The sequence below is a fragment of the Theobroma cacao genome, chromosome 7, assembly GCF_000208745.1.
Source record: "Theobroma cacao cultivar B97-61/B2 chromosome 7, Criollo_cocoa_genome_V2, whole genome shotgun sequence".
NCBI lineage: Eukaryota > Viridiplantae > Streptophyta > Magnoliopsida > Malvales > Malvaceae > Theobroma > Theobroma cacao.
The window spans coordinates 7,852,499-7,862,418 of NC_030856.1; the positions used below are offsets into that span (position 1 = coordinate 7,852,499).

At 36.5% G+C, this 9,920-nt stretch overlaps 2 protein-coding genes across 2 annotated transcripts; both read left to right on the top strand.

Moving 5' to 3' along the window:
* On the top strand, positions 2,423–4,894 carry LOC18594324 (G-type lectin S-receptor-like serine/threonine-protein kinase SD2-5). Its single transcript, XM_018124315.1, has one exon. The coding sequence runs from the start codon at positions 2,423–2,425 to the stop codon at positions 4,892–4,894; it is 2,472 nt and encodes an 823-aa protein (XP_017979804.1).
* Positions 5,725–9,377, top strand: LOC108662762. The gene is made up of 4 exons (XM_018124316.1): positions 5,725–5,965; positions 8,359–8,472; positions 9,042–9,179; positions 9,289–9,377. The coding sequence occupies exons 1-4, from the start codon at positions 5,725–5,727 to the stop codon at positions 9,375–9,377; spliced, it is 582 nt and encodes a 193-aa protein (XP_017979805.1).

The following is a 9,920-nucleotide window of genomic DNA, read 5'->3' on the forward strand; positions in this document are numbered from 1 at the left end:
ATAGCCTTGGGTGCCATGCCAAGTATTGCCAGAAGGGTCGTCTATTTTGTCTCTATGTTGTCTCGATGCCACCAAAATCTCTGATCCACTCCCTTTCAAGCTTTGGTTAGGAGTTCCTTGTTCTTTGCTGCCTCTCAGCCTTCTTACACCAACTTGAGGTGAACCTGAACTGCTAACCCGTTACCTTTAAAAGGAAATTAATTGTTGGAACAGAAGGACAAACTAAACTAAGAGAGCCGAAAATCAATACAGGGGTAAGGGGTGGTAAGGGTGAGGTGGGATCAGGGGTAAAGTAAGAATGAGGGGAGATTGGGGTTTGTGTACCAAACAAAGGAACTGGCCCAACTTATAAATACCAGTGAAGTAATCCCTGGATTGACTGGAAGCTTGTTACCAAACCCCTTCTGTCTGGAAGCTTTGAAGAAATCAAAACCTTCTAGATATCATCAAAAAGCGTGAATTGGACTGCAAAAACACAAACTTTGAATGGCAAGGGAGGAAGAATAGAATAGTTGGTTTATAATTAAATGTGGTCGGTTGTGTAGGGGCGTTGGGATGACAAAACAATTGCCCACCTCTGCTTAAAATGAAAGAACAGAAAGCATGGGATTGTCTAATTGGTTGCTATCACCTAACAGTGGGGATCTGTCTGAAGAAGAAGAAGAAGAAGAAGAAGAAAAAATAAAAAATCAAAGTCTCAATTTCAAAATGATATGGAACCACATCAGATTGTCAGGAGTGGGAAAAGGACTGCATAAAATTGGATGGTTGTGTGCATTGAATTGAGGAGACATCTTTCTCTGAAGAAAATGATTTTTGTGGTCCAATTTCCTATTCATGATCAACCACGTGCTTTTTGGTTCATGCATGAATAGTTTTTAAATCTCCTTCTCATTTCCTTAACAGTTTTTGCGTCTCCAAGTGATTTGGAGGATTGGGTTTTAGAAGATTGTGTGGTTTTAGGACAGGTAGCAAAGGTTGGTTTTAAATCAAAATCACCAAAAAGTCTGGTTTGATATTTCAGTCACCAAAGGATCTCTCACATCAGGGTAGGATCCCTGGCCATGGAGAAGTTGCTGGATGATTTTGTTACCTCGTGCTTGTTTTCCTCATAATTCTATTTAGCCATCCTCACAGCAATGATTGGTTCAATGATGATTGAGGTGGGTTGGGCTGCTTTCACATATTTGCTCTGAAATGGTAGGACTTCGATCAGTTCCTATTCTAGTTTGGTCCGTTTTGGAATAAGCCTGGGCTTATCATGTTGGTCTTGACAGGCGTGCCCTCACTTGGTTGCACCAACCCATCTAATTTATTGGTTAGATAATGAGAAGAGTGCTAAACCAGGGTGTCTCTTTTGCTTTAAAAATCTCTAATTTACATCACCAAATAATTAAACACACGACTGTCAGTCGTAGGATGCAAGTTGGATGATCATCACGAAATTGAACAACATCGATCAAAGATCAAAGCTCCTTCCCATGTAATTAGACACATTTCTGGAAGATCCTTGGTGGACTTCACCAATGGCATTAACCACGTGCTTCTTGGGTTATAGTCCCACAAAGACGAGCATGTGTACCATAAAAATATTGAGAATGCTTGGGGGAAGATCAGTATCATATATAGATGGCAATGATTGTCTTAGTTTATTTGACAAGAAAAAGAATACTGCATAATTCATTTGTCTGTCTTGAGTAATATTACTGACCTTTCCCCTTTATCTGTCAAGGTTTGTTTTTTCCTTTCTATGTGATCCCCACTTCCCATTGATAATGGTGGCCTGCTTCTCCAACTTAAGCCATATGGCGAGTTACTGTAAGGACTAGCAATGGGAGACATTATAAACCGAAATAAAGAAAAAAAAAAAGAAAGAATAAAGCAGAACTCATTTTCTTTGACTGAAGCAGAATTTAAATAGACAAAGTAGGAACATAAGTAATAAACTGTGTCTAGAGTTAAATTTCTAATGACAATAAGAACAGAGTGAAGATCATCTTGTTGCACACTACTGGGGATTATAGAATATTGTTTACTTTTCTTAATTTCTTTTTTTTTTTTTAAACTTGACACCATGCTGATTTCTTCAAAGTGTCTAGCTGCTAACATAGTTGATGCTTGACCAGTTCATGCATCCTTGTCTTGTTGAGCAATTAGGTCAACTGATCAGTTCTCAGAACTATTTATTTATTTCAACGGAACTAGAATATAGCATTAAATTATAAACATTTCAAATTTGCAGGCCGGTAGTCTGTCCTGATAGCAATCCAAATGGAAATCAATTTGGAGCATTAATATTAAATAGAATGAAAGAAGTCAGTCAATCCTCTTGAATCTAAAAAAGACATTGTTCAAAAGAAGAGAGAATCTTTTTCATATAAGAGGTACAGTCGAGAAATAGGGAGATCCCTACTGAGTTTCAATGGCTTGTCTTAAGTGGATGGTTCAGTATTTTTTTCTTATCTTCTGTAGCACCCTAAATAGTGTCATTTCGCAACGCTTCCCTTCAACTCGTCCCCCTGGAATATGGAAAAACAACCCAAGTAATAGAAGCTGGAATTTTAATGATGGAACTCAAGTAAGACCCATCCTAGCCAAGTACAGCTATGGCAGGCCAAATTTTGGATTTGGTTTTTTCAAAAATGGAAGTACCAATGCCTTCTATCTAGTCGTAATTAAATTCCGAGCTGGAGCCACTTTAGCTACAAGTGAATACGATCCTCCTCCAATACTAGTTTGGTCTGCCAATAGAAATGATCCAGTTGGAGAAAACGCCACACTAGAACTAACTGCAAGTGGGAACATGGTATTGAAAGAGAGTGATGGCAGCCGTGTATGGTCTACAAACACCATTTCGAAATATTCTACCAGCATATCTTTGAATGGAAAAGGAGACTTGAGACTTAAAAACAGTGTGCAAGGTTTTCTCTGGCATTCCTTTGCCAATCCAACTGATGCATGGCTCGTGGGGCAGCACTTTCGTTTACCAAAACAACTGAGCTCCAGTGTCTCAAGCACCAATTTCTCTATAGGTATGTTCTATCTTACTATTAGTGATGGTGGCCTTCAGGCATTTTTTGCTTCTGATCCACCACAAATGTACCGTGCCATATTTCCTTTTCAAAGGGACTACCTGTTATACAATTTTAGCTGTGGTTTTCTCAATTACACCGATGGACATGTGTACTACGGGTCTGAAAGAGGAGATTTTCAGTACATAAGATTGGAATCAAATGGCCACCTCAATGTTTACCTACTTGCTGATGGGTACAAGGAGACGCTAATGGCTAATCTTCTGGAAGATAAGCAGCTTGGGGACTGTATATTTCCAACAGTATGTGGCAGATATGGAATTTGCAGTGATGGAAGATGCACCTGTCCTGGAGCAAGCAGAGAAAACGTAAGCTATTTTAGGCCATTAGATGCCACTCATCCCGGTTCTGGATGTGCAGAAATCAATCCTCCCTCTTGCTTAGATACCAAACTTCACACCTTTCAAGAACTTGGGAATGTCACCTACTTCAGTTTTGAACCTCAGTTATATCATACAGATATAGACAGGTGCAAGAAGGAATGTTTGAGTGATTGCCATTGCAAAGCAGCTTTCTTCAAATATGAAGTCAATATGTCAGATGGAAATTGTTCATTGCTAACAGAGCTCTTCTCGCTGATGGCTGTGGGAAAGTCAGCTTCAACTTATAATAACTTTGCGTTTATCAAAGTACAGAGCCCATCAGATCGAAAGAAGTCATTTTTGGTTTTGACATTGGCATCCTCTCTATCGAGTCTCCTAATTTGCACTGTACTTTTCATTGGATCATACCATCATTATGCAAAGCGGAGGAATAAATTTTTCTTTGGGAGGCAGAGGGAGGATAATTTTACAGATGAATCTTCACTTGATGTATCCACTGTGTTGAAGAAATACTCTTTTGAAGATATGATATCTGCAACAAAAAATTTCAATTTGATGCTTGGTAAAGGAGGATTTGGGACAGTATCCCAAGGTACTTTGGAAAATGGTGAGAAAGTTGCTGTGAAACAATTAGGTTCTGATGTGCAGCAAGGCAAAAAGGAATTTGTGGCAGAGGTCAAGACAGTAGGCAGTATCCACCATTTTAATCTGGTTAGGTTGATGGGATACTGTGCAGAGAGATGTAACAGGCTTCTTGTTTACGAGTATATGTGCAATGGCTCTTTAGATAAATGGATTTTCAATCAAAGCAAAGCACAAGCTCTGACTTGGGAGATTAGGCAGAAGATCATTGTTGGAATAGCCAAGGGACTTGAGTATTTGCATCATTATTGCAATAAAAATATCATTCATTTCGACATTAAGCCTCAAAATATTCTCTTGGACAAAGATTTTAATGCAAAGATTTCTGATTTTGGCTTAGCAAGGCTGTTTGACAAGAATCAAAGCCACGTGTCTTCTTTGCCAAGGGGAACTCCCGGATATATTGCCCCTGAGTTGATTAGGGGCCATGATATCACAGCCAAGATTGATGTCTACAGTCTTGGAGTTGTGATCTTGGAAATTATTTGTGGACGGAGGAATTCAGATTCGCCAGGTGATTATCTGATTGATATTGTGAAGATGAAGGTCGAACAAGATCGACTTGCTGATCTTGTTGATGACTGTAACAATGATATGCAAGTCCATAAAGAAGATGCTGTTAAGGTGATGAAGATTGCAATCTCATGTCTACAGACAAATCGCTATAGGAGGCCCACTGCATCAAAAGTGGTGAAGTTTTTGGAAGGTTCAATGGACATAGAACCTATATCTGATTATAGTTTCTTAACTATCATCCATGGTGAAGCACCAGTAGCTATAGTTGATAGAATTGATTCATCTTTGCCCATGGCCTCTATTCTATCAGGACCTAGGTAAAGATGTATTCATGTATGTATATCTTGTCTTTGTGTTTTGTCTGTCTAAATGTTGAGAAAATGATCTTTTATCTGGAAGTTGAGTAGTAGTTAGCTTTGGAGGGAATCAACTGTTATTTGAAAAGCTTGAAGGAGGGTGCTGTGCAGTCTAAACAGTGCCGCAATTGCCTTTACCAAATTGAGTCTTGTCAAGTGGTGGTTTCCAGTGTCGTTTTATCTTGCTTCTGTTAGTTGTATTCAAACAATCTCTTATTGTGTCGTTTTTTATATTTTCTTGTGTAATGGTTTTTCGACGTATACTTGTGTCATGTAACCAAGTGTTTGTTGCTTCCTTCTACGCGCCTCCTTGTTGTCATTTTAGCTTCTTTTGTAAGGCTGTTAAGCCATTTGAGTTTGTTATATGGGATAGCCGTTTTTGTGCACAGAAAACAGTGTATAGTTTTTTATGCTTAGCTAACTTGTGGTGATTTTCACATCTCTAGGCAGAATCTATGGTTGTTTACTTATCTTTCTTGTTATTGTAAAGCATATAAAAGCTGAATGAAAATATAACGAGTGAGCTTGTTACCATTTTAATGACTGTTAGTCTGTTTCATCTTTCCCAAAGTTTTCCTCTGTTCTTCGATTGTTCTTCATTTATTTGGAAATATTTTCTCTCTAAAATTCTTCATGGTATCAAAGTTGTTTTCTTGAGGGACCTGTGATTCGATTATCCTTTTAAAACCTTCTTTAGATTTCTCTTTATTCTCAATTCAAATGGAAACAACCGATTTTTCAACTTCAACTCCTCCTATTTTTTCTATTTCGAATTATCAAATTTAGGCTGTGAAGATGCAATCATACTTGAAGGCATTTGATCTATCAGAGGTGGTTGAGCTTTTGGGGGATCCTCAAGTCCAACGATATGCTAATCTGACACTGGTGCAAATCAAGCAGCACAGTGAAAAAGTTGTAAAGAGGTATAAAGCTCTCTCATGTCTTCAATATGCAGTTTCATATTCAATATTTACTAGAATTATAAACTTTGATGATTCCAAGCAAGTTTGGGATATCTTGAGAGAGGAATTTCAAGGTAATGACTGTACCAAACAAATAAAGATTCTTAATTTGTCTAGGGAGGTTGAGTTGTTGAGGATGAAGAAGAATGAAGGAATTCAAGACTACTTTGATAAGGTTTTGAAAATAGTTAATCAAATCAAGTTATTGGGAGAAGAAGTAATAGAGAGAAGAATGGTGATAAAATTTATGATAAGTTTACTAGAGAGGCTTGAAGCATAAATTTCTTCTCTGGAAGACTTAAAGGATCTTACCAGAATTCCAATGGGTAAACTGATTAATGCTTTACTTGCTTAAGAACAGAGAAGAGCTTTTAGGAATGGAGATTTTGTAGAAAATATTTTGGTAGCTAAGACCAAAGGCTTGAGAATCTAAGAGAGTGGTTCTAAGACGTCTAAGTGCAAGGGGAGCAAATTTGGTAATGGGAAGTAAGGAAGAAATCAAAGAAATACCTTACTTGGCTGCATTGTAAGAAAAGAAATCACACAACTAAATACTATTGGTATAGGCCAAATGCTAAGTGTAGAACTTGTAACTAATAAGGACATTTAGAACAAGTCTGCAAAGCAAAGAAGAATGGTGGAGAAGACAAGATTGCTAGTGCTGTAATTCAACAAAATGATGAGTAAGAGGAATTGTTATTCATGGCAAAGTTGGAAGATGATCTAGTAATGAAAAATATCTAGTTGATTGACAACGGGTGTTCTAACCATTTTACTAGTAATGAAAATCTATTCACTAACCTTGATAAAAGTTTCAAGGCTAGAGTGAAGATTGCAAATGGTGTGTTTCTGAAGATTCTTGGCAATGGCATAGTGGCAGTTGAGACTTCTTCAAGCACAACATATATTTCTAATGTTCATTTTGTTCTAGAAGCTAAGCAAAACTTACTAAATGTCGGTTAGCTAGCAAATAATCATTATGCTCTTTTATTTAAAGATAAATACTGCACCATCTTTGATCTACTGGTTTTGAGTTGTTAACTGTGAAGATGAAAAACAAATGCTACCCTTTAAATTTGTTGGTTACTGAACATGTTGCACTGCATACTGAGCATGATGTTTCTAATTTGTGGCATAAACAGATAGGACATGTGAATTATAACTCAATGATGAAGATGCCTGAATGAGGCTTAGTTAAGGGACTTCCTAGTATTTTTAAGTTAGATAAGTTGTGTGAAATTTGTCAATTTGGTAAACAATGTAAAAAGCCATTTCCAAAGGAAAAAGTGGAGGGCTAAGGTAAAATTGGAGCTGATTCATACCGATATTAGTGGTCCTATGAAGACCTTGTCTCTAAATGGAAGTAAATACTACATATTGTTTATAGATGACTTAACTAGGTTTTGTTGGGCGTACTTCCTAAAATAGAAGTTTGAAGCTTTAATGACTTTTATATGGTTTAAAGCTCTAGTTCAGAATCAATCCAATTAGAGTATCAAAACTCTTAGGAGTAATAATGGTATTGAGTACACAGTTGCTAAACTTGAGAAGTTTTGTGGTTGACTTTGGTATACTGCACAAACACATTGTTGCTTATAGTCCACACCAGAATGGTGTTTCTAAAATGAAAACCAAAACCCTTATTGAGATGGGCAGATGCTTGCTATACTAGATGAACTTACCAAAACAGTTATGGGCAAAAGTAGTGAACACTACTAATTACATATTAAATAGGACTTATACCAGGTCTCCAACTCAGAAAACTCCTTTTGAAATGTGGTTTGAGCACCAACCACTTATTTCACACTTAAAGAACCTTTGGTTGTGTGTTCTTTACTAAGGTTTTTGATGAAAAAAGGCCCAAATTTGCCTTGTTGTCTGTTATAGCAATACATATTGGCTATAGTGATGTTTATAAAGTTTATAAACTTTATGGTTTAGAATAAAAAAAGGATTTCATCAAAAGAGATGTAAACTTTAATGAAGGGTAAAAATGAAACTGGGAAAAAAAAACTTGTTGAAAGCACAGAAAGTGTGATTTTGTTTGACAAGAATTACTTGAAGATTGATGATGATGAGTTTATTGATATAAATGATAAAGACCATGCAATAAGAGGGACTGGGACCTCGGAAGACATTTACAGTAGATGTAATGTGGCTATATCAGAACCTACCAATTTTATAGAAGCCAATTCTGATGAAAATTAGAAAGCTACAACGGATGCAGAGATGAATATAATTACTAAGAATGGAACTTGGATTTTAGAAGATAAACAAGCAGATAAGAATGTAATTGGGGTTAAATGGATATTCAGAACTAAACTGAATCCAGATGGATCAGTGAACAAGTTTAAAGCTAGACTGGTGGTTAAAGGGTATGCATAGGTGTATGGGACAGACTACTTGGAACCTTTGCTCTAGTTTTAAGACATGATACAATTAGAATGTTAGTTTTTTTGTCTACCAGGGAAGGGTGGAGAATTCATCATTGTGATTTCAAATATGCTTTTTCTTAATGGTCTTCTATTTGAAGAAATCTTTATTGAACATCTTGAAGGCTATGAAGTGAAGGGGATAGAAGGTAAAATTTGTAAATTGACAAAAGCTCTTTATGGTCTCGGATAGGCTCTTAGAGCTTGATATGAGAGAATTGATAATCACTTTAAAAGTCTTAGCTTTATTAGAAGTGTAACTGAACCAACTTTGTATGTGAAAAGTTCAAATGGTATGGTTACGTTCATAATGGCTTTATATGTAGATGACTTACTGATTATTAGACCTAATGAAGAGTAATTGAGAGTTTTCAAATATCAGATGATGAATATCTTTGAGATGATAGACTTGGGGTTAATGACCTACATTTTGGGAATGGAAATTCTTCAATCTCAAAACCAAATTATTGTGCATCAAGCTAAATATGCTCAAGATGTGTTGAAAAAGTTTCATATGAGTTCATGTAAAGCTGTGAGTACACCATTTGCTACTAGAACTAAATATAGCAAAGAAGATGGTTTGCTAAGGCAAATGGATAATTGTACAGGAGTATTATTGGTTCTCTCTTGTATTTGTTTGCCACATGACTTGATATTATGTATGCTACAAGTCTATTATCAAGATTTATGTAAACTCTTTTAATATTGCATTTCACAGCTACAAAAAAGATCATTAGGTATGTCAAAGGAACATTGGATTATGGTTTAAAGTACTTGACACAAGAGAGCAGTGAGCTTCAAGGTTACTGTGATAGCGATTGGGCTGGCTCTGTAGATGATTCCAAGATCATAGGAGGTTTTTGCTTTTTTTTTTTGTAGTGCTGTTTTTGCATAGAATTCAAAAAAGCAAGAGGTTGTACCATAATCCTTTGTTGAAGCTGAGTACAGTACCATCGTAACTGCAGTTAACCATGCTCAATGGCTAAGGAAAGTGGTGATTGATATGGGATTCATGCAAATTAAAGGCACATTGCATTATATGGATAATCAATAAGCAATTGCAATAGAAAGGAATCTAGTTTAACATAGGTGAACGAAGCACATCAAGGTTAAGTATCATGCATTGGGAGAGGTTATAAAAGAGAAAGAAATTGAGCTCAAGTAATGCAATACTGTTGCTTAATTGACAGAAGTTTTTACAAAGGGTTTGAACACACAAAGATTTGAAACCCTAATGTCTTGGCTAGGTGTTTACCAAATCAAAGATCGTGAGGGTGTGTTGAGAAAATGATCTTCTATCTGGAAGTTATATAGCAGTTAGCTTTGGAGGGAATCAACAGTTATTTCAAAAGCTTGAAGAAGGGTGCTGTGCAGTCCAAACGGTGCCGTTATTACCTTTACCAAATTGAGTCTTATCAAATGGTGGTTTTTAGTGTCGTTTTATCTTTCCTCTGCTAGTTGTATTCAAAAAATCTCTTATTGTGTCGTCTTTAATGTTTCCTTGTGTAAGGTTATACGACATCTACTTGTGTTGTTTAACCAAGTGTTTGTTGCTTCCTTCTATACTTCTCCTTATTGTTATTTTAGCTCTTTTTGT